Source organism: Oncorhynchus gorbuscha, linkage group LG22, assembly GCF_021184085.1.
Source record: "Oncorhynchus gorbuscha isolate QuinsamMale2020 ecotype Even-year linkage group LG22, OgorEven_v1.0, whole genome shotgun sequence".
NCBI lineage: Eukaryota > Metazoa > Chordata > Actinopteri > Salmoniformes > Salmonidae > Oncorhynchus > Oncorhynchus gorbuscha.
The window spans coordinates 22,125,855-22,151,146 of NC_060194.1; the positions used below are offsets into that span (position 1 = coordinate 22,125,855).

General features: G+C 41.5%; 2 protein-coding genes across 2 annotated transcripts in view; one reads left to right on the forward strand and one right to left on the reverse strand.

The window, feature by feature from the left end:
- The first annotated feature begins 4,214 nt into the window (after positions 1-4,214).
- On the forward strand, positions 4,215-7,793 carry LOC124009796 (transmembrane protein 68-like). The gene is made up of 8 exons (XM_046321969.1): positions 4,215-4,401; positions 4,837-4,891; positions 5,167-5,567; positions 5,902-6,069; positions 6,240-6,433; positions 6,643-6,703; positions 6,801-6,940; positions 7,057-7,793. The coding sequence occupies exons 3-8, from the start codon at positions 5,243-5,245 to the stop codon at positions 7,159-7,161; spliced, it is 993 nt and encodes a 330-aa protein (XP_046177925.1). The 5' UTR covers positions 4,215-4,401; positions 4,837-4,891; positions 5,167-5,242; the 3' UTR covers positions 7,162-7,793.
- Positions 7,794-14,069: 6,276 nt separating this feature from the next.
- The window catches only part of LOC124009140 (XK-related protein 4-like), a 72,640-nt gene continuing 61,417 nt past the window's right edge, over positions 14,070-25,292 (reverse strand). Inside the window, exon 3 of the mRNA XM_046320650.1 lies at positions 14,070-18,972. Within this exon, the coding sequence (XP_046176606.1) occupies positions 18,014-18,972 (959 nt within the window). The 3' untranslated portion in view covers positions 14,070-18,013. The remainder of the gene's footprint in view (positions 18,973-25,292) is intronic.

Here is a 25,292-nt window from a genome sequence, read left to right on the forward strand (position 1 = left end):
GGCTCCTGTGGAGTCTTGGCTACTCTCCCATTCTCTCCTCTGCCAGCGGACACTGAGTGAACACTAAGGCTGAGGCTACAGGCAGCTGAGTTAGACATGATGCGGACCTCTCTGACAAAGCTTCCCCCGGTGTCAACCACAGCACATCCTCCTCCTCACCACACTCATCCACTTGCTAGTCAGAAGCCGCTATGAACTGTGGGTGTGTGCTATAACTACCCAGCTACCACCTGGTTACTCAACCCTGCGGCCCTATATACATGGAATCACTGGTCACTTTAATGTTTACATACTGATTTACTCATTTCATATGTATATACTGTATTCTATTCTACTGTATTTTAGTCAATGCCACTCTGACATTGCTCGTCCTAATATTAATATATTTCTTAACTATGTTATTTTACTTCAGATTTGTGATCATTGTTGTGAATTGTTAGATACTGCTGCAGTGTTGGAGCTAGGAACACAAGCATTTCGCTACACCCGCAATAACATCTGCTAAATATGTGTATGTGACCAATACAATTTAATTTGATTTGATTTGATTAAAAGGGAGGGTAACTATTGGTATTGCTATCAAAAATCATTTCAGAATAATTGGTCAAATGTTTACAAGGCTTACTTTTTGAAAGTAAGTGGCATCTGTAGCATCTCCCTCTTCAGTAAAGAAGGTGTGTTGATGTGGCAGGATGCTCTCCTACCGCCATGTAGCTTCCTATTCCTCCCAGCCTTCCCACCCTGGTGGTGACTGGGGCTTAAACTGCAGCACACTCTCAAACCTAATACACCAAAACATGAAAAGAGATTGATTATGTGAGATTGTCCTCTTAGAATATCATACAGATAACTGGTCTCTGTTCGAAAATGGCACCCTATTCCCTACATACTGTAAAAGTGCACTACTTTTTGACCAGGCTGGTCAAAGGTTGTGCACTATATAGAGAATAGGGTGCCATTTGGGATGTAGCCCAAGTCTCATGTAGTAATGCTCACGTACATGGGGTCGTGGCTGCACTTTAATCACAGTTTATCCCAGGCTTCCTCTACAGACATCTGAGGGTTGTCCTCCACATCCAGTTCATGACTGTGTCAATCAATAGATCAGTAGACATCATTAGCCTAACAAACAATCACAATGATTGAACAAGGCTACATCCCAAATGGCACCCTATTCCCTATATAATGTACTACTTTTGACCAGAGCCCTATGGGGTGCCATAGGAACAATTTTGAACAATTTTCAGAACAATTTTGTTAAATTTCGCAAATAATTGTGTAGGCTTAATCATATATCAGTCCCCAATACCAGCCTTTGGGTTGGAATGGACCATGTGATTCTTACTGATTTACATCTATACAGATTCTACAGAATCTATTTACAGAATCCTTGGTTAATTGAAACACGATGGAGTGTTTATCATTGGACATAAACATCTCCTTTGATCAAACTGAAAGTGAAAAAGACAGTGGATAAGCACTTTCATTCCTTCCCCAGGCGGACACTTTCACATCCAATGCATCATAGTCAATATTTCAAACCTTCACAGCTTGAACCATAGTCCAATTCAAACCCATAGGAAAAAATATGTCAGTCACTGTCAGCATATGGCAGTCAATTGAAGCAGTGATATTCAGTAATACTATATTGGCTGAGCAATAGAGGATAATACTGAAAAATGCAGCAAGTTATGGATATATGGATAAATGATGTCATGTAGTTTACCTCCACTTTACTTTTGCAATTCTTCTATGTGGCGTTTCATCACCTTCACTATTAGATGCTCTTCTCTCACTTGATCCATTGTTATTTTTCCGGGAACACCCATCCTGTGTCTGGAGGGAAGAAACGTGTACATTAATTTGTCCCTTCGACATTACATTCTACATTCATGTTTTCTGATCAAAAGGACAAAACAGGGAAAAGGAAGTTGGCATGTGGTATAAAACATTGCTACAAAGCCAGATGAAACAGATACACTATGCCATATAAATGAGGGCAGTGTCGTGTTGTATGGGATCAGTCACGGACGGGATGGAAAATCCCAGAGGAGAGGGAGACGTTGAGTCAGGCAGTGGTGCGCGCCACCCTTCTCTATGACAAGAAGAGCCATTAAAAATGCATAGGCCTGTGTCACATGGTCCTTTCATTCAAAAGGAACACATCTTTTGATAGCATGATGCATTAAATACTCTGACAGAATCGATGCACAGTTTGGAAAAAGACCAGAATTACAAGGAATAAAATAGGTTTTTTTAAATGAGGTCTGTTGGACATAAAGTCATTTTGAGTAGAACATTGGGCTGCCTGGCTACTCTAATGACATTGTTAGGTTCTTGATATAATCATTCGGGAGATAGAAATCATTGCTATGTCAATATAGTTTCAGTCTCCTCAACGATACAGAATAGTTGACTAAACTGAGAAACAGAAAAGGCATGTATATAGGTTGGTGGGGGGACTCACCTCTTGACTCAGTGGGCTTGGTGTTTGAGGAGGCAGCTCTTTTGCGATTACCATCATCACAAGGTTTATCATCATTTCCACTGACATGGTGTGCTTGCTGTTGGCCCTAATCACACTGGTCAGCTACCACTGACAAAAGTCTGCCCAATCAGATCGATCACTTCACTAGTGCCCGCCTGACTTCACTTCAGCCTTCCTCCAAACTCTGACTCCCCTGGGTCACGACAGGGAGTCGGCTCTCCATCGGCACTGCTTGACTAGTCAATGACTATTGCCAATGCTTATATAAATGTGTCCATCTCAAAACAGGATATGAAATCCATGGTATGGAGAAGATTCCCGATGAAGGAGCAGCTCTTATAGTCTATTATCATGGGGCTATTCCCATTGACTATTATTACTTTCTGGCAAAGGTCCTCATTCAAAAGGGACGGATTGTTCACTCAGTCGCTGATTACTTTCTGTTCAAAGTTCCAGGTAAGATCTTCACAGTTCCATTTCCCAGTATCTAAATACAAAAGTGAGATGTTACATTTAGCCCTCTGTAGTTGATCAGTAAAGTGTATAGCCTATAGCTGCCGTAGTCCATTCTTACTACATGAGCCACTTAGACCCTAAAAGCAGGATCTTTTATTGTTCTCTGTAGGGTTCAAGCTGCTGTTGGAGGTGTTCAGTGTCATCCACGGGCCCCAGAAGGAGTGTGTGAAGGCCCTAAAAGGTGGTCACCTCCTGGGCATCTCACCTGGAGGTGTGAGGAAAACCCTCCTCAGTGACGAGACTTATCCACTGCTCTGGGGGAAGAGAAAGGGCTTTGCACAAGTGGCTATCGATTCCAAAGTGGTACATATGGGTTTTTGTCTTCTGTCTTTGTTCTCACAGGATGTGTCCCAAATGGCACCCTATTCCCTATAATAGTGCACTACTTTTGCCTGGGAGGGTGGAGGTTCTGCTTTTCCTCCTGGCCACTCACTGAGATCAAATCAAATGCAACCTTGGTGCTTTCAACAGCGGAATCATTCTTCTCCACCTGGAGTGAAGGTGGATCTTCTTTATCCAAATTCTCAGGAGCTGCTTCCCAGTGGATGGCATTCTTCCTCATCAACTTTCTCCCCTTCAAGAGAGAGAGAGCATCGGAGCAACATTATCTTTTTTCTTTCTTTTAGGTGGACTCTATGGTGACGGACAGACATAGGCAATGTTTACTTGCTACTACGTACAGCTCTTTTCTGTGCAGAGGAACTTATGAACTCCACAGGCAGTCCTATGCTTGCCTTAAGTTGGGCATCTTCATCGATCGGTCCATCCTCCTCTTCAGCCTCTTCATCTTCTGACAGCTCTTCTCCATGCTCATCCTCTGCCTCTGAGAGTGCAACAATAGGCAGAGTTACAGACAAAATCTTCAGTTTTCAAAGCTTGTGAAAAAGTAATCAAAATGCATGTCAATGTCAATCATTAAAATGTGTGAGGTATGTCCAATGATCTATACTAATTTACGATCCCTACACACCGGGAGAAATAGAAGATCGTGAAAAGTGAAAACAGTGCAACACAGTTGACATTGAGTGTTGTACTTGTTGTGAGCTAAATTACTTACTGTACAAAAGCTCTTGAGCACAATCAGTGTATCGTCCCATGATCATCTCCAGCCAAGCTCATTTGGCAAAAAAATAATGTCGACAACCACATTCGATCTTCCATTATCAATCATCCTGTGGTACACACTTGCTATCCGATCAAATCCAGATATAAAATATACAAGCTATCTAACATAAAGCCTATTCTACTGCAGTTCATTCCACGCAAGTTGTTTTGCCTCGATGACATTCGTTCCTGCTTTGTGTCACATGAATAAGGAACCGGTTGAACAAAGAAGAAAAGAATCTGTAATTTTCCTGCTATCGACTTTCCAAAGGGATCAAACCAGTGCTAAGAAAGTATGTAATTATTTCATTAAAATATGGTATTGTTATTTATGCAATAACTAGTATAGATGTCCATGCAGTAGCTGTACTAACGTTAGCTCGTTATGCATTGATGTCAATGCTAACGTAATTGAGGTCATTCAGTCTCAAGAACTAGCTAACGTTACCACAGACAGATGTAGATCTTTGTACCTACTGTGTAAATTAAACGTTTGCTGAAATGCGATTCATAACGAGCAGCTTTTTCATTACTGTGTCTAGTTTGCTAAGATGTCTAGTTTTAAATTGGACTTTAAAGTTGTAGCTCACTAGCTAGTATGCTATTCGCTAGCTAGTTATTACAGCGCGTTAACGAGTGGCGTCAAGACAGTACACGGCTAACGTAGCTAGCTAACTCAGCTGTCACAAGGGGTGAATGAATGGCATTTACTTTCCTTTCTCTTTTAGAGTCTGGCCCTGGAATGATCTGTCCCCACTATTATTTACGCTGGAAGAATAAAAGGTTTGTGCCGTATTACCCTTTGAAGAACTTATAGCTAGCTAGCTACATTTTATAATTTTTCATTCAGTGACGCTGTAAAATACCATTTGATTACTTGCTATTTGGGTTGTTTATCAAATAGCTGAACTTCATCTAGCTAATTGTTAATTTATGCATGCTGATTTCATTATTTGCCTATTAACCAGCATGTGTAAAACATGCTCTCATTGTATTTTGGTTTACTTTAATGTATTGCTATTTTACATTAGTCCTCTTCTCTCCATTCTATACTCCAGGCCTGTCCATTGGCAGATGGTGTCCTCTTTCGACTTGGCTTCCTTTGGGAGATGCTAACTGTGGCAGGCAGGCAGTATGTCAAATGGGAACGAGTCCTGCATGTTTGGTGATAGAGATGATTTTCTAGCCTGCCTCTTTCGCACATTTGAGGAATGGTCAGGACTAGGACCACTGGAAGACTATCTGAGCTATCTGGAGTACCTGGCCTGGGTTTTCACCCCTCTGGTTGTCGTTTTCATCTTGCCCTTCCTCATTGTGATCTTACTCTACCTTTCCATCCTCTTCCTCCATGTGTACAAACACAAGAACCAGCTCAGGGAGGCCTACTCCAACAACCTGTGGGATGGTGCTAGAAAAACGCTGGCAACGTTATGGGATGGCCACGGGTTCATCTGGCACGGTATTTATACAAGTGGCGATGTGGTCTAAGGCATCACTAACAGACCCTGGTTCGATTCCAGGCTGTATCACAACCTGCCGTGATTTGGAGTCCCATAGGGCGGCGCACAATTGGCTCAGCGTCGTCCGGGTTAGGATTTGGCCGGGATAGGCCGTCATTGTTAAATAAGAATTTGTTCTTAACTGAATTGTCTAGTTAAATAAATAAACACAAATTATACGTGTGTGTATGTCAGGGGATGTTGCAGGGTGTCTGTTTATTGCTTGTTTACTTCTGCTTTACCATGACAATGACTATTGCCAATGCTTATATAAATGTGACTTTTTCAAAACAGGATATGAAATCCATGGTATGGAGAAGATTCCCGATGAAGGAGCAGCTCTTATAGTCTATTATCATGGGGCTATTCCCATTGACTATTATTACTTTCTGGCAAAGGTCCTCATTCAAAAGGGGCGGATTGTTCACTCAGTCGCTGATTACTTTCTGTTCAAAGTTCCAGGTAAGATCTTCACAGTTCCATTTCCCAGTATCTAAATCTAAAAGTGAGATGTTACATTCAGCCCTCTGTAGTTGATCAGTAAAGTGTATAGCCTATAGCTGCCGTAGTCCATTCTTACTACATGAGCCACTTAGAACCTAAAAGCAGGACCTTTTTATTGTTCTCTGTAGGGTTCAAGCTGCTGTTGGAGGTGTTCAGTGTCATCCACGGGCCCCAGAAGGAGTGTGTGAAGGCCCTAAAAAGTGGTCACCTCCTGGGCATCTCACCTGGAGGCGTGAGGGAAGCCCTCCTCAGTGACGAGACCTATCCACTGCTCTGGGGGAAGAGAAAGGGCTTTGCACAAGTGGCTATCGATTCCAAAGTGGTACATATGGGTTTTTGTCTTCTGTCTTTGTTCTCATAGGATGTATCCCAAATGGCACCCTATTCAGTGCACTACTTTTGACTGGAGCCCTATAGGGAATAGAATGCCATTTGGGGACAGACACTACATGTCACTTCTTACTCTCACACAGGAGCATAACTTTATCTGAAAACCTCTTAGATATTTAATGTCTTCTTTACATTTTTCAGCCAATAATTCCGATGTTTACTCAAAACGTCAGGGAAGGATTCCGATCTCTTGGAGGATTAAGTATGTATGCTTAACTATTAATATTAATTGCAGTGTAACTTATTTTATTTGAACTTTATTATAGCTCAAATTAACATGAACACTTTATATTTCTCAGGCTTTTTCAGATGGTCGTATGAAAAGTTCCGCGTGCCGATGGCTCCTGTCTATGGGGGGTTTCCTGTGAAGTTTCGTACATACCTAGGCAACCCCATCCCATACGACCATAACATTAGTGCAGCAGAATTAGCAGAAAAGGTAAGTCATTATGCAGCTGTAATTTAATGGTTACTTACTGTCTGACATGTAGTGCACACAAAAGTCAAATGATTGGGAAAGACGCGGTCAGAGAATTTTCCTTTTCTGATTTGCAGACACAGCAAGCAGTTCAAGCACTCATTGACAGACACCAAATAATTCCTGGGAATGTCCTTCGAGCATTACTAGAGCGATTCCACAGCAGGTATAAAGACAAATAAATATCCTTTTGAATAGCCTTTTGTTAGTTAAACGAAGCAGTTCCTTGTTTTTAAGACAAACTGTTAAGAGTATTATCAGGTGATCAATTGAATGTTTAACTGATTCCCGGTTTCTGTTACTTCACTATATTAGTACTTTTTACACTCAATTTGTCACAAACCAAATACAGAAAATAAGGTCAATTGTAAAGGTGTCATATAGCCTACAACTGTAATTATAATGGTTCATGTCAAATGTGCAAATTGAAGACATTTGTGCATTGTTGTATGATCCCACAATTGATTTGCACAAATTGTTCAAAGTTCCACTGGCAACAATTTCAATTTAAGAGGCATTTATTTTGCTTAACAACTGTAAATTTTGGAACAATATAGCAATTGATATACATGGATATACATGGAACAATATAGGTATGGAGACTGGGCCGTTTTATTTTCTTTCATCTGTGTACAATGTTTGCCTTTTGATTGAAATAATTCTATAATTTCTTTAATTTGGGGATTTAGTACATTGTATTATGTAGTAGGTATGTACTGTAGCCTATGCACTTTTAAAACCTATTGAGGTCCATTGTCAGTGTGATTCAAGACGGAAATTATTTGTAATGTTTCAATAAACATGTTTTAATGAGTTTTGCTGGTTACAAGTAATTCCTTTAAAAATACTTTTTATACACTGAACAAATTTAAACAACATATGAAGTGTTGGTCCCATGAACTGCAATACAATAAAACAAATGTTCTATATGTACAAATAAATAAAAAATGTATAACCCTGTTAGTGAGCATTTCTTATTTGCCAAGGCAATCTATCCACTTGACAGGTGTGGCATACCAAGAAGCTGATTAAATAGCATGGTCATTACACAGATGCACCTAAAGGCCACTCTAAAATGTGCTGTTTTGTCACAAAACCCAATGCCTCAGGTGTCTCAAGTTTTGAGGGAGTGTGCAATTGGCATGCTGACTGCAGGAATGTCCACCAGAACTTAATTTCTCTACCATAAGCTGCCTCCAACGTCTTTTAGAGTTTGGCAGTTCATCCAACCAACCTCACAACAAACACAATTGCATTTTAATGCCCAGAAATACTGTAATGAGATCCTGAAGCTCATTGTGAGGCCCATTTTTTTAAGGTGTCTGACCAACAGATTCATATCTGTATTTCCAGTCATGTGAAATCCATTGATTAGGAACTTATTTATTTATTTCAATTGACTGATTTCCTGTAACTCAGTAAAATCTTTGAAATTCTTGGATGTTGCGTTTTATATTTTTGTTCAGTAATCTTAAATGCAAATGGAGCCACAGACAGCCATTCCAAGATACAGTATTTGGGAAGTGGTTTCAAACAATATACATTTTTCTTTAATAAAACCTCTGGGTAACTTTTCTGCGCAAGTGTTTTTCAGGATTGTAATGTTTCAATAAGACTGATCAAGTAATTATTTATGGCATATACTGTATATCACAAAAGTAAGTACACCCCTCACATTTTTGTAAATATTTGAGTATATCTTTTCATGTGACAACACTGAGAAATGACACTTTGCTACAATGTAAAGTAGTGAGGGTACAGCTTGTATAACAGTGTAAATTTGCTGGCCCCTCAAAATATCTCAACACACAGCCATTAATGTCTAAACCGCTGGCAACAAAAGTGAGTACACCCCTAAGTGAAAATGTCCAAATTGGGCTCAATTAGCCATTTTCCCTCCCCGGTGTCATGTGACTCATTAGTGTTACATGGTCTCAGGTGTGTTAAATTCGGGTGTCATCACTCTCACACTCCCTCATACTGACTGGTCACTGGAAGTTCAACATGGCACCTCATGGCAAAGAACTCTATGAGGATCTGAAAAAATAATTGTTGCTCTACATTAAGATGGCCTGGGCTATAAGAAGATTGCCAAGACCCTGAAACTGAGCTGCGGTTTAACTGAACAGGTTCCACTCAGAACAGGCCTCGCCATGGTCGACCAAAGAAGTTGAGTGCACGTGCTCAGCGTCATATCCAGAGGTTGTATTTGAGAAATAGATGTATGAGTTCTGCCAGCATTGTTGCAGAGGTTGAAGGGGTAGGGGGTCAGCCTGTTAGTGATCAGACCATACACCGTACACTGCATAAAATTGGTCTGCATGGCTGTCGTCCCAGAAGGAAGCCTCTTCTAAAGATGATGCACAAGAAAGCCCTCAAACAGTTTGCTAAAGACAAGCAGCCTAAGGACATGGATTATTGGAACCATGTCCTGTGGTCTGATGAGACCAAGATAAACGTATTTGGTTCAGATGGTGTCAAGTGTGTGTGGCGGCAACCAGGTGAGGAGTACAAAGACAAGTGTGTCTTGCCTACGGTCAAGCATGGTGGTGGGAGTGTCATGGTCTGGGGCTGCATGAGTGCTGCCGGCACTGGGGCGCTACAGTTCATTGAGGGAACTATGAATGCCAACATGTACTGTGACATACTGAAGCAGAGCATGATCCCCTCCCTTCGGAGACTGGGCCGCAGGGCAGTATTCCAACATAATAACGACCCCAAACACACCTCCAAGACGACCACTGCCTTGCTAAAGAAGCTGAGAATAAAGGTGATGGACTGGCCAAGCATGTCTCCAGACCTAAACCCTATTGAGCATCTGTGGGGCATCATCAAAAGGAAGGTGGATGAGTGCAAGGTCTCTAACATCCACCAACTCCGTGATGTCGTCATGGAGGAGTGGAAGAGGATTCCAGTGGCAACCTGTGAAGCTCTTGTGAACTCCATGCCCAAGAGGGTTAAGGCAGGGCTGGAAAATGATGGTGGCCACACAAAATATTGACACTTTGGGCTCAATTTGGACATTTTCACTTAGGGGTGTACTCACTTTTGTTGCCAGCGGTTTAGACATTAATGGCTGTGTGTTGAGTTATTTTGAGGGGACAGCAAATTTACACTGTTATACAAGCTGTACCCTCACTACTTTACATTGTAGCAAAGTGTCATTTCTTCAGTGTTGTCACATGAAAAGATGTACTCAAATATTTACAAAAATTTGAGTGGTGTACTCACTTTTGTGATATACTGTAAGTCAAATGTAACTAATGTTTAAGTTCACTGTAATGTGTAGCCTATGCTAAAACCCACTTAGTGTATTTTTCTGTACTAACCTGTCGAATAAATAATAATAATAATAATATGCCATTTAGCAGACGCTTTTATCCAAAGCGACTTACAGTCATGTGTGCATACATTCTACGTATGGGTGGTCCCGGGATAAGAACACTGCCCACTGATGCCAATCCAAAGGTGAGAATGACCTAATGTATTTCTTCAATGGCTTTTGGAGATATTTCTCAGCAGACAAACTCCATAACACTTACATCTCACAGTGATGAGCAACACCACAAACTCAGGCCTGCAGAGATCTGACTTATGGAACATTGCTGGCATCCACATCACATATTGTACAGCTTATTTCAGTCCAGTACTGTCTAGTTCTGAGGCTTTGACACCTGTACAGCTCTCCCTGTCTGTCCTGATATCCTGTTCACCTATTCGCCTCTGGTGGGCTGCAGTAACCACTGGTTGTGTCCCAAATGGCACCCTCATCCATGTAGTGCAGTACTTTTGGCTAGGGCCCATAGGGTCTGCTCAAAAGTAGTACACTAAATAGGGAATAAGGTGCTATTTTGGGACACATACATTGTCAGTGGATACAGCCTCTTCAATAATGAATGAAGAGGTAAATTGCACCTATTATCTAGTATGTCATCATGCAGAATGTACATTTTACCCACACATACCTATTTGCATACTGTATACACACAGTATTCAAAGCCAAGAACTCAATGCACTTAAATGTATCGGTGTGTAAATGTGCTGATCTTTTGTTCATTCACTGCCCATTCTGCAAACACTGCATTATATCAATAACAATGCTGTTGGAATGCTGTATAACCAGTGGCTCTAGTGAACATATAGGAATCATGGGATAATACATTACCATTATACCCATATCTTTAGAGTTGCATGCACATAATGTGACAACCTGTGTTACCAAAACACCAATTATCTAAGTGGAGGCTGAAGAAATGGCCACAGTGTACTTTATTAAATTAATTTTGGTACTTTGTGTTGCATTAGAATCAAATAAAAATTTACAAAAATTCAATATATACAAAAATGTCATGTTCTGTTTTTACTGTTCAATTTATAATAACATTAGTTTAATTCTGATTGAATGCAGTTCAAGCACTTCAGACTTTCATTACACAATGCAACTTACTTAAAATACCAATAATTAACAGTTTTTTAGTTTTTTTTTTGCATTTTTGTCATTTAATACATCACATACACCACACTGTTTGAATCTGTATTACATCATAATGTAACTGCCATCTTGTGGCGGTGACCTCCAGTCAACAGACACCCTTCACAATCAGGACTCCGAGAGGAATGTTCTTTTAACATGTACATTTGCATACATTTATTTACAGTTATATAGTTTTGTTTTTCAATTACTATTGTGATCTTCCATTTGCAACTGAGACACTAAGGACATCTGTACACTATGCGTAAGAAGTTAACAAAATGGAATGACATTCCTATGTTCATTTGTTACTGTGCTTGTACTAATGTTATATTGGCTACAGTAGGGCTGGAATAGTATGATACAATACATCACTGCTATTTGTCTACATTACTAGTATTTAATGTTGATGAATACCTCAGAACAAAACTCAATCCCCAATAATGGATCCAAGTCAATACATAATATTAGTAGCTCCTTTTGTTAGAAGTCTTCAGTATGACCTACTACAAGAAGGACAATTGCATTTCCTGGGTCAAGGGTTCTCATTTAAACTGTGAGTTTAATAGGTCTATCTTGCATTGTGGATAATTATATAATAGTATAAGCACAGTAACTGTATAGAAACACATTGCTATTGGGTCGTGAACAGAGAACTTTGATAAACCTAGAGACCTCACACCACTTTGATCATCATAACCACAAAACCAGAGGACAAAAACAAATCCTTATGAGATTGAAATAAATTAAACAAAAGCATAGAAATATTTTCTTAAGGCAAACAAAACAGATATAGGCCTAAGCAGCTTAAATAGTCACAACCATGAATTCCTCTTAAACAATGAAGCGGGTTTGTTGACAAGTGCATTTTCCTGTTGTCTCAGTCTGCTTGCTGATGCACTTACAGTGGTAAACAGAATACCATCCACCATCAAAACACTGAACGCTTATCATTTGTTTCACATTTGGATTTATGCTCTTGGTAAGAAGATCCGTACAGTATCGTGTATCAATGATGTCAGAGGAGGGTATTCTGTTCAGAAACCAAGTTGAGGTAGGTATATGTACAATTTACACACTTTTTCAGAGATGATGATGATGAACAATGGTAGTCTGAGATTAATCCCTGGATGTGCTAAAACATTTATTTATTTATTTTTATTAAAGAATAATACGCCTTCCTGAAAAGTGTTTCTGTATAGATGGGTTTTACAGATGGTGTAATAATAATAATAATAATTTCATCATTATCACCCACAAGACCAAAGAAGATTTTCCCACTCCGTTGTGACAACAGGGAATGTATTTTTGATGTACTAATAATGACTCTTTTGACCTTTCCTGACCCTCTGCCCTATAAAAGTGACTGACACATATTCATATTTGACCCTAAGCTCAACACTACTTTTTTCTAAAGATAGAAATCGTAGAACATTGGCTAGATTGTAAGTCTCGCACAAGTCTCGTATTTTTACAGTGCCAGTGTATTCATCCCCCTTGGCATTTTTCCTATTTTGTTATATTACAACCTGTAATTTAAATGGATTTTTATTTGGATTTCATGTAATGGACATACACAAAATAGTCCAAATTGGTGAAGTGAAATGAAAAATATTACTTGTTTAAAAAAATGATAAAATATAAAAAAACAGAAAAGTGGTGTGTGTGTATATATTCACCCCCTTTGTTCACATAATTAGATAAATAAAGTCCACCTGTGTGCAATCTAAGTGTCACATGATCTCAGTATATATACACACACCTATTCTGAAAGGCCTCAGAGTCTGCAACACCACTAAGCAAGGGGTACCATGAAGACCAAGGAGCTCTCCAAACAGGTCAGGGACAAAGTGGGGGTTAAGTACAGATCAGGGTTGGGTTAGAAAAGAAATATCTGAAAGTTTGAACATCCCATGGAGCACCATTAAATACATTATTAAAAAATGGAAAGAATATGGCACCAAAACAAACCTGCCAAGAGAGGGCCGCACAACCAAAACTCACAGACCAGGCAAGGAGGGCATTAATCAGAGAGGCAACAAAGACCAAAGATAACCCTGAAGGAATTGCAAAGCTCCACAGCGGAGATTGGAGTATTTATCCATAGGACGACTTTAAGCTGTACACTCCACAGAGCTGGACTTTACGGAAGTGTGGCCATAAAAAAAGCCATTGCTTAAAGAAACAAATAAGCAAACACAGTTTGGTGTTCGTCAAAAGGCATGTGGGAGACTCCCCAAACATATGGAAGAAGCTACTCTGGTCAGATGAGACTAAAATGTAGCATTTTGGCCATCAAGGAAAACGCAATGTCTGGCGCAAATACAACACCTCTCATCACTCTGAGAACACCATCCCCACAGTGAAACATGGTGGTGGCAGTATCATGCTGTGGGATGTTTTTCATCAGCAGAGACTGGGAAACTTCTCAGAATTGAAGGAATGATGGATGCCGCTAAATACAGGGAAATTCTTCAGGGAAACCTGTTTCAGTCTTCCAGAGATTTGAGACTGGGACAGAGGTTCACCTTCCAGCAGGACAATGACCTCTAAGCATACTGCTAAAGTAACACTCGAATGGTTTAAGGGGAAACATTTAACTGTCTTGGAATGGCCTAGTCAAAGCCCAGGCCTCAATCCAATTGAGAATATGTGGTATGACTTAAAGATGGATGTATTCTGCTGGTGTACAGCAAACTTGAAGGAGCTGGAGTAGTTTTCCTTGAAGAATGGGCAAAAAAATCCCAGTAGCTAGATGTGCCAAATGTATAGAGACATACCCCAAGAGACTTGCACCTGTAATTCCTGCAATAGTTATGCACACTCAAGTTTTCTGTTTCATTTGTGTGTTTCACAATAAACATATTTTGCATCGTCAAAGCGGTAGGCATGTTGTGTAAATCAAATGATACAAACTTCCCAAAAAACTATTTTAATTCTAGGTTGTAAGGCAACAGAATAGGAAAAATGCCAAGGGGGATGAATACTTTCGCAAGCCACTGTAGAGGTGGTGTACTGGGTGAGTCCAGTGGGTGTTCATTTGGATGGGACTGACAGCAGTTGTTGTATCTGTACATTTTTCGCAATGTACATGAATACTGAGGAAACCTATGTGGATATCACTGTATGAGGACACAGTCAGACACACCACTATTCTGAAAAACAAGACTCGCGTTGTCTATTTGTGGCCGTGACCCCAATAAATCATAAACACTGGGACTCCCACTGAAAATGAAAATAGCAGTTGAAAGCAAATAATGGAATATGAACAAAACATGATAAAATCTCATGTTAACATGGATCAGATTGACTAAAGGAAAGCAACACAAGCTAAAGACGTGCAAGGTGACATTGAGAGAATCATTTACTACATGTTTTATTGATGAGGAGATGGAACCAGGCCAAGTGACCTTCAATGATTCACTAGTTAATGATGAGCAATTCATTTGACCTCTTAAGTGTATCATCAATAGCAGACCTAAATAAGAGATCCCAAGATAAAATAGAACAAAAGCACCAGTGTTGTGCCATTCACGATAATTTGCTCATTTCTAAGCCTGTGCTTTCTTGATTTCCCCCTGTGCCATTTGGTTTCTGTCTTCATTGTAAATAAATAAAAATCTGCTTTTTTTAAAAATTAACCTTAAAACACAGACAGGTTAATGCAGGGGTGTTAAACTCATTTTGCCCCCCAGGCTGCATTCAGTCTTCACCAAGGTCCGGAGAGCCACACTTATATTTCCTCACCGTCAAAGTTTGCTCAAAATTGCCGTCTATCCATCGTTTTTGGCATTTTTTTATGCTTCCTGCCTGTCTAGCTTTTCGGTGGCTGATCTGTGGCATGTTTTACTCAACTCCATTAAATATTCAGAAGTGAATGCCGCTACATGTTCAAGAGACTCTCTAAAAAACGTTCTTTTTGGTAATACATGCAGAAGCACTGGGTAAAATCATGTCCACAGCTCTGTTTTCTTGGAGTTGAATTCAGTGTAGAGCAGCATAAAGAGACTATAAATGTAAGTCCATTATCATTTCTACAGTTTCATATTTGTTGTTGTTGTTGCCGTTTCTATGTCGATTGAGATTGTTTTTCCTCAGAAATAATTCAAAAAATGTTATTAATAAAAAAAAAAATCAAAAACACTCAAACAGGCCCGGATTGAAGGGGCTCGCGGGCCGGATCCATATGACAGCCCTGGGTTAATGAGAGAAACTGAAAAGATACGTTGTAATAAAACATGTTGCACCATTTATGCTCATCCACACTGAATTCAACTCAGAAGAAGAGCTGTGGACATGATTTTACCCAGTGCTTCTGCATGTATTACCCCCAAAAACTTTTTAGAGAGTTTCTTGAATGTGTAGCGGCATTCACTTCTGAATATTTAATGGAGTTGAGTAAAACATGCCACAGAACAGAAGGGAACAGACATAACTAAGACAATTTGTGTGATGTCGCAACAACAAGGCAAATGATGTGAAAGCAAATTAAACCAAGAATTTCCCACATTCGAACGGATATGAATAATTCAAATAAGACATTTCAACAAAAACAATTCAACAAAAATAAATCTGAGCCATTCAGTAGAGATTTCAAATCTAGCTCTAGTCGAAAACAACAGGCACATCTTTCTGGACTGATCAATGGCCCTTTCTCACTCTCACATTGAATATCATGGTTTCCTTCCCTCAATGTGCTCTGATTAATTCCACAGAAGTTTTGTGCTTGTTTTTTCCCCTCCTCCTTGTCACCCTCTCCTCTCCATAGTTCAAACGAACAAGACATAAAAAAGAAGCGCTTGTGACCTAGAACTGAAAGAGAAGCTACACACTTTCTTTTTTTGTGAAGACACCTTTGCAAGATATTTGAAGATATTTTTAGATATCACATCCACAGTCATAGTGCCTGGGGCTTAAGTCAGAGCATAAAAGGTGAAATACTTGTTGTTTCCTGCTCAAAAGACCATCTTGACACCATTGATGTTGGATGTTGACAGCTACAATGATAGTGGTATACACCCTAGAATTGGTACTGATCTTGTGTTGAGTATAGGCTACAGCAGCCTTTCACACCATAGTGCTGAAGTGCATGTCTCTAGTTCATTGCACTACAATATATAGCTGCAGACAAACTGACCACTGATTGTAGCATCTACACATACCATCCTGCGCCATGCTTTTCCTCTCTTACAAGCACGCATGAGCGAGCACGCATACACACACACACACACACACACACACTTCCTCCCACACACACGGATGGCAATACACTTTTACATCAGTTAGGTAAAACGTAAAAAAGAATGCGGCATCTATGATGACGGTAGATCCTGCAGGTGCTTCAGTTATGAGAGTAGTTTGGCTGAAGTGGCTGCTCGTTTGTCTCTTATCCTCTCCTCCTCTCCGTACAGAACAGCACTATGTGGCCCAGCAGACTGATCCTTATCAGCCATATGGACGCATGGCAGCCCAGACCACAGCTGGACGAGGCTGGACTGTAAATAGGAGCTGCCAGGAAGGTTTTCTTGGCATGCCGCCTTTTATCCAGGCGAGAACAAAGATGAGGTTTGTCCTTCAGTCTCTCCACAATACACGAACATTCCGGTTTTATTTCGCATATAAACAGCATGATTACCAGGTACAGTACTAAGCTTCTTCAAAGTAAATAGCAGTTCTGCCCTGCCTGAATCTACTAATATCCAGTTACTGGCAGTCACAGCCACAAAATCCAGTAGTTTCAGACCTTTTGGCACTAGGACAACATGGCTGATGAAATCAGATCAGAAGTCATGGGCCAGTACACATGTAAAGTATGACAGACACAACGCCCTACTCATGTCGCTAATTACATCACGGACTATGCGTGTACTACTTTGTCACCTGTTTACTTTGAATTAGAAATAACTAGAACCATCCTAAATATGAATCAGGACCATTAACTGACCTTTTTATTCTTATTTTTGTTAATCAACACGTCCACTATATCAGGGGATATTACTTGTATCCTATAAATGTAAAGTACATATTTGCAGGTCTAAGATGTTGGTAATAGAAATTAATGTAAATATGAGATATCGTAGGTAAACATTAATAACCTGTTGTAACCTGTTAAGAACCTTCATAAGGATCTGTTATGAAAGGGCATGATATCATTCATTAGAACACTGCTTTTATTCTGATAGACTATTGGGCTACATTTTTTTTTTGTGTGTGTGTGTGTGTGCGCAATGGCCTTTTATCAAATAAGAGATTCCCTGACGGACGTAAGTAAAATAAATAAAAAATACAATAACAACAACATCAACATCAACCAAATAAACCCAAAAAGAGGAACTCTGTTTAGAAAACATGAATATATCCCATCAACTAATAAATTGTGTCTATTCTTGCCCATGACAATCAACATCATGGTTCAATGCTAGTATCTAGAGTGAGAGAGAGCTAATAACTTATTATTGCCACAGTCCTGCTGTAAATCCAAGTTGATGGTCATCCTTTGTTACGGTTTTGCATTTCCAAGGATCCAACATCCAAGCATCCAACATCCAGGCAGCAGTGTAGGGCTACAACGTGGTCTCATACTCCAGGCGCTCCTGAACTGTAGTGTCATCTTTGTACTGGAGTCTGGGCGGCGTAGGGGAGCAGTCGATGGCCAGGATGGCCTTGCGTATACTCCTGTCCAATACGTGCCTCTCCCAAGCCGGATAGCGGTTCCGACACAGGTCTATTTTGATGACTGTCTCATCGATGCGTGGGGCACGGGAGGACGGCGTGGAGGGGGCGGTGGGTCTCACCTGAAACACGGGCATGCAGCCATCCCTCTCTGTGTATTTGCTGTCCCTGCCAATGGTGCCATCCCCCGAGATAAGAGGCACACCACGGTTGGACCTCAACGAGTTGGTGGCCCCCTCAGCGGGCAGCGTGAAGGCAGCCGTGGGGTCGTCCAGCACGAGGCTGGGTGAGCGTCCGAATCGGGGCCCGTTGGGGTGAAAGAAGGCGTAGTACATGAGCATGAAGACGATGCCGGTGAGGAAGCTGCTGAAGATGACACAGAGGGCGGGGACGGCGAAGGCATCGGTGCTCTGAGGGACGCGGTACAGGTACCACAGGGCACTCAGAGCAGTGTTCTCCAGCAGGATCACAAAGTAGTAGATGAAGAGCCGACACCGAGTACGACCCTCCTTCACATTAAACCAACTGAAGATGTAGATGATCCCCACAACCATGTCGAAGACAATCTCCTCCCACTTGGTGATGCAGAACTCGGTCTCACAGTGGACTATCCAGAAGGTCATAATGCACCAGTGGAGGACGATGAAGATACCAAAGTAGAGCTGGAACACGGAGGCGAACAGGGCGAAGGTGATGACCCGGGCGGCAATGGTGAAGAAGTGCCAGCAGAACTGGATGATGACGGCCAGGTAGCTGATTGGCTTCTTATCATCCCGGGAGTCTCGTAGGGCTTTCTGATAGGATGCCAAGGCCCAGGCCAGAGACACCAGGGAGGCAGCCGCTGTCATTCCTATGGAGACACAGAAAGGACTCATGAGATTCGCAGTCACATTCACAGGTATAACATAATCAGAGAGTATGGTAACTCAAACTGTTATAGACCTATATCCATCCTGTCCTGCCTTTCTAAAGTCTTCGAAAGCCAAGTTAACAAACAGATCACCGACAATTTTGAATCCCACTGTACCTTCTCCGCTATACAATCTGGTTTCCAAGCTGGTCATGGGTGCACCTCAGCCACGCTCAAGGTCCTAAACGATATCATAACCGCCATTGATAAAAGACATTACTGTGCAGCCTTCTTCATCGACCTGGCCAAGGCTTTAGACTCTGTCAATCACTGCATTCTTATTGGCAGACTCAACAGCCTTGGTTTCTCAAATTACTGACTCGCCTGGTTCACCAACTACTCCTCAGATAGAGTTCAGTGTGTCAAATCGGAGGGCCTGGTGTCAGGACCTCTGGCAGTTTCTATGGGGGTGCCACAGGGTTCAATTCTCGGGCCGACTCTTTTCTCCGTGTATCAATGATGTCGCTCTTGCTGCTGGTGATTCTCTGATCCACTTCTACGCAGACGACACCATTCTGTATACTTCTGGCCCTTCTTTGGACACTTAACAAACCTACAGACGGGCTTCAATGCCATACAACACTCCTTCCGTGGCCTCCAACTGCTCTTAAATGCTAGTAAAACTAAATGCACGTCTTTTAACCGATTGCTGCCCGCACCCGCCCGCCTGACTAACATCACTACTCTGGACAGTTCTGAGTTAGAATATGTGGACAACTACAAATACCTAGGTATCTGGTTAGACTGTACACTCTCCTTCTAGACTCACATTAAGCATCTCCAGTACAAAATTAAATGTAGAATTGGCTTCCTATTTTGCAACAAAACCTCCATCACTCATGCTGCCAAACATACCCATGTAAAACTGACTATCCTACCAATCCTGGACTTCGGCGATGTCATTTACAAAATAGCCTCCAACACTCTACTCAGATAATTGGATGTAGTCTATCACAGTACCATCCGTTTTGTCACCAAAGCCCCATATACTACCTACCACTGCGATCTGTATGCTCACGTTGGCTGGCCCTCACTTAATATTCGTCGCCAAACCCACTGGCTCCAGGTCATCTATAAGTCTTTGCTAGGTAAAGCCCCGCCTTATCTCTGGTCACCATAGCACCCATAACACCCACCCGTAGCACGCGCTCCAGCATGTATATTTTACTGGTCATCCCCAAAGCCAACTCCCCCATTAGCTGCCTTTCCTTCCAGTTCTCTGCTGCCAATGACTGGAACGAATTGCAAAAATCACTGAAGCTGGAGACTTATATCTCCCACACTAACTTTAAGCATCAGTTGTCAGAGCAGCTTACCGATCTGCACCTGTAGACAGCCCATCTGTAAATAGCCCACCAAACTACCTCATCCCCGTATTGTTATTTATTTTTGCTCTTTGCACCCCAGTATCTCTACTTGCACATCATCATCTGCACATCTATCACTCCAGTGTTATTGCTAAATTGTAATTATTTTGCCACTATGGCCTTTTTATTGTTTATAGTTGCCTTACCTCCCTACTCTTACTACATTTGCACACACTGTATAAAGATTTTCTATCGTGTTTCTATCGTGTAATTGACTATACGTTTGTTTATCCCATGTGTAACTCTGTGTTGTTGTATGTGTCGCACTGCTTTGCTTTATCTTGGCCAGGTCACAGTTGTAAATGAGAACTTGTTCTCACTTGGCCTACCTGGTTAAATACATTTTTTTATTTTTTTTATTTTATATACATTTTTTTAACTACATGGGAGTAATGTGTGGAGTTTTTTGTTCCTGTAAGTCTGCCATGATGTGATGACTCTTTAATAGATACTGTACCGGTATGTATAATGTCTCAAATGGATGAGTCACAAGAAATGTGTGAAGAAAAAAGATATTCCCAGGAAGTATTTAAAGAAGAACACTTTTCAAAGAGCAACGCAACACCAAACAGAACCGGGAGCCAAACAAAAGTGTTTTTTTTTACACCAAAACACAAACACAAGCACATTTGGGAGACAAACAACCCTTCAGGAGGAACGGCATAACATTATATATTCCTCCACTCAGTGACTCTCTGCAGCGCAATTAGCTCAATATGAAACCCATTCTTATCCAAGCTGCCTGTAAAATACAGCAATTCACAAGGCCCACTGGTGGCGTTTAGCTCTGAAATATCTGAACTGAGGGACTGTATTGTTGCTTTGTACTCAGTAAAATCCAATAAAGATGGCTGTGGTCCAGGGATCCCTGGCTGTATGACACTGCACTTGCATGTACACACACACACACACACACACACACACACACACACACACACACACACACACACACACACACACACACACACACACACACACACACACACACACACACACACACACACACACACACACACACACACACACACACACACACACACACACACACACACACGACCTGCCCAAGATGTCTCTACGCACACACACACACACAATACTTCGGTCTGACTAACAAGTGCAAGAGGCAAAGAGCACAGGTGGACAGACTGAATTGACTGCATTTTACTATCTTTGTTAAATCCTATTGAATATACTGTATCTACTGTTTACTATTTCTCTGTAACTGCAGGTACTGCAGGATTTTGTTCCAACTAGGCACCACACCTAACCAACTGGGCTAATTGATCAGTTCAGGGCCTAAATTCAACACGCCTGGTCTTCCAGGTCGGTTAAATCAAAAGCATGAAGTGCGAGGGTTGCCTACCCCTGCCCTAGGGATTCAATGGAAACTCTTTACAGTACAATCTGACTGTAAACACTGAAAGAGCAATACGGAGGTTCATTGGCAGCCATTCATGTTCATGCGACCCCTTAATCACATGGAGGACCCCATGAATATCCTGGGATACATCAAAAATGGTACCCTATTCCCTATAGCCCTCCAACTCAACTCTGGACCTGGAAGCCAGTTCCACTGTGTTCTTTCATTGTTCCCCTCTAATCAGGGACTGATTTTGATCTGGGACACCAGGTGTGTGCAATCATTATCATGTAGAACAGAAAACCAGCAGGCTCCGGACCTTTTAGGGTAAGAGTTGAATACTCCTGTCCTATATAGTGCACTACTTTTGACCAAAGCCCTATTGAGCTCTCTGCTACCGATGACTGGAACGAATTGCAAAAATCACTGAAGTTGAAGACTTATATCTCCTTTACTAACTTCAAGCATCGGCTGTCAGAGCAGCCTACCAATCGCTGCAGCTGTACACAGCCCATCTGTAAATAGCCCATTCATACAACCAACTACCTACCTCATCCCCATATTTGTTTTTTGTTTATTTCTGCTCTTTGCAAACCAGTATTTCGACTTGCACATCCTCATCTGCACATCTATCACTCCAGTGTTAATTACTCGATTGTAATTACTTCACCACTATGGCCTATTTATTGCCTTACCTCCTGACTTCGTTTGCACACACTGTATACAGATTTTTCTATTGTGTTGTTGACTGTACATTTGTTTACTGTATGTGTAACTCTGTGTTGTTGTTTTTGTCGCACTGCTTTGCTTTATCTTGGCCAGGTCGCAGTTATAAATGAGAACTTGTTCTAAACTGGCCTGCCTGGTTAAATAAAGTTAAATAAAAAAAGAGCAGCCCACAATATAGGGAACGGTGATTATACAATAGTGCGGTTGGTTGATACATAATTAAGACGGCTTCCTATTAACACAACGAGCAGCAGAACGGGATGTCACCATCCGACCACTAATAAACCACGCTATTCAATCATGTGCAAATGAAAAGTGAGGAACAGTCGTTATTACGGGACATGACAGCTACTTACTGTTTCCCATAAAGTGAGCCAGAGTCCACTCAGAAAACACACTTGCCCCATTGTTTTATTACATCCGCAAGAGCAAAGAGAGTGTGAAGCAAACTGGGAAATTAATACTGGTCGAGCTGTGCCTCATGACCCCAGTTTATCCAATAGTCTAGCGGCCTGGCTGGGTGGACTAGCTCTTGATCAACCTGTGATCATATTGTGACTTTAAAGGTTATAATAGATCAGACCACATTTAAAATGGAGATGATCACTATTCATTGCAACGCAGCTCCCTTGGCTCCTCTTATAACAAAGAGTTACTACTGTGAATTACCCACAAAGACATCTGGCAACAAGCTGTGCTCTGTCTGGTGGTAGAGTTGTCCCGGATATTTCCGTTTGACTTTTACCAGAGATGGCTTTGATGATGGGGGCACAAAACGAAATCCATACTTGACATTCTCTAGACCAAAGACTGTTGTGGGCAGGATACTTGTCTGTCTAATCTAGATCATGGATGATGATGTGACTGGCTGCTATGGACATTGTTGTCCATGTAGCAACAACCTTATACATAAACCAATTCATTATCCTGGAGCTGGATGAATAAATCCAGCTTCAAAAGTTAAAATGAAAGCCATCCAAACACCCTTTCAAATGTAAATGAAGATTTGAGATGATAGAGAAAATATAGGACAACTTCAATGCATGTGCATATCAAAGCATCGATATCTTATTTAGAACCTCACTCAAAACTCTATGGCTCCTTGTGGATGGATATGTATCTGGAACCCATGTCAATCCTGTCACCTCACTCAAGGAGTCTTACAGTACAGCAAAGTGTTACCCAATTACCCTTTCTGTAGATACCCTTTGTGTAATGTCTCCCAAATAGCCCCTATGGGCTTAAGTGTAACTGCAGTATATGCATTACTTATCTCCCTGTTCCTGGCTTTTAACACCCAGGACCATTACAGTCAATTGCATTTTGTAATCAGACGTTAACATATGGCTGACTCCTGTGCTTTTTAAATGATTTTCACTTCAAAGTCAAACCGAGTCAGTTTGTTGAGAGAGACGTCCACTCTCTCTTCTCCAGGATGTCAGAACTGGATGGCGTGATGTATACAGTAGAAATATGACAGAAATTCATTGTGTCCTTCTACTTCTGTCTACACAAAAACATGCTATCTAGAACCAGCTGTCCCCATAGGAGAGCCCTTCGAAAAACTCGTTTTGGTTCCAGGTAGAACCCTTTTTGGTTTCAAGTAGAAGCCTTTTGGTTGTGGAAAGGGTTCTATCTGGAACCAAAACTAGTTTTTCCAAAGGGCTCTCCTATGGGGACAGCTGAAAAACCCTTTTAGGTTCTAGATAGCATGTTTCTGCGTAGGCAGAAGTGGAAGAACACAATGATGTTCTGTCATGTTCCTACTTTTTTCTAAGAGTGTATACAATACATTGAGCTGAGAGAATCAGGTCTGTCTGTCTCCTTCTCTTTGTATGCCTATCAATAATATAGCTATGCCTTGAGCAGAGTTTTTTTTAATCAACTGTATCTATCACCTATATTGATTGGCTATCTATTTACACATTTGTATTTGTTTGTCATTGATTAATAACAGTCTTTAACCCAGTTAGATGCAGGCCAGGCCATTAGGTGTTGGGGCGTGATGAAAGGGTTTAATGACTACTGTGTGGAGTGGGCTGATTAACAGGCTGAGGCCAGGAGTGGCAAGGGACTGGGAGGGGGATGCCATTCTTATTCTGGAGCAAGGCCCTGCGCATGTGTGTTTGTGCACATTTAGTTTAGTGCATGCACGTGAGTGTGTGGGTGTGTGTCTGAGGAAGGAAGCAAAGCCATTCCTCTGCCCACGCACGCACGCACGCACGCACGCACGCACGCACGCACGCACGCACGCACGCACGCGCACACACACACACACACACACACACACACACACACACACACACACACACACACACACACACACACACACACACACACACACACCTCGAGGAGAAGGAGGAGGGGAGGGAAGCTAGAGGAATCTGCCGGGCTGCCACAGTCCAGCAGCGTGCTGCCTGGCTACTGGGTAGTGTGATTTAACTGGTGATGTAATGCTCCTCCTCTCCTCTCACAGAAGCTTCAGTAATTTGGGAAAGGAGGCGGGCTGGGGACCAGGGAGGGGCAGGGTTACATAAACCACAGCAGCATCACTGCAGCACTGGGGCTGCAATGTACCAAATGGCACCCTATCCCCTATGTAGTGCACTACCTTTAGCCAGACTAGTGCACTATATTAAAGGGAATTGGGGGCCATTTCAGACAGCAAAGGCTTTGGCCAAAAGTACTAACAGGGTACTATATAGTATAGGCACTATGTAGGGAATAGGTTTAAATTTCAGATGTAGCCTGTGTGGAAATACCTGCTTCAGCAGCAGCAGGGTCATTACTGTTGGCAGCACTGG

Excerpts from the sequence above, each read along its gene's own strand:
- LOC124009796 (XM_046321969.1), top strand. The coding sequence starts at position 5,243 with ATGTCAAATGGGAACGAGTCCTGCATGTTTGGTGATAGAGATGATTTT. Across the intron at positions 6,434-6,642 it reads TGGCTATCGATTCCAAAGTG|CCAATAATTCCGATGTTTAC; the intron begins GTACATATGGGT and ends TACATTTTTCAG. Across the intron at positions 6,704-6,800 it reads CCGATCTCTTGGAGGATTAA|GCTTTTTCAGATGGTCGTAT; the intron begins GTATGTATGCTT and ends TATATTTCTCAG.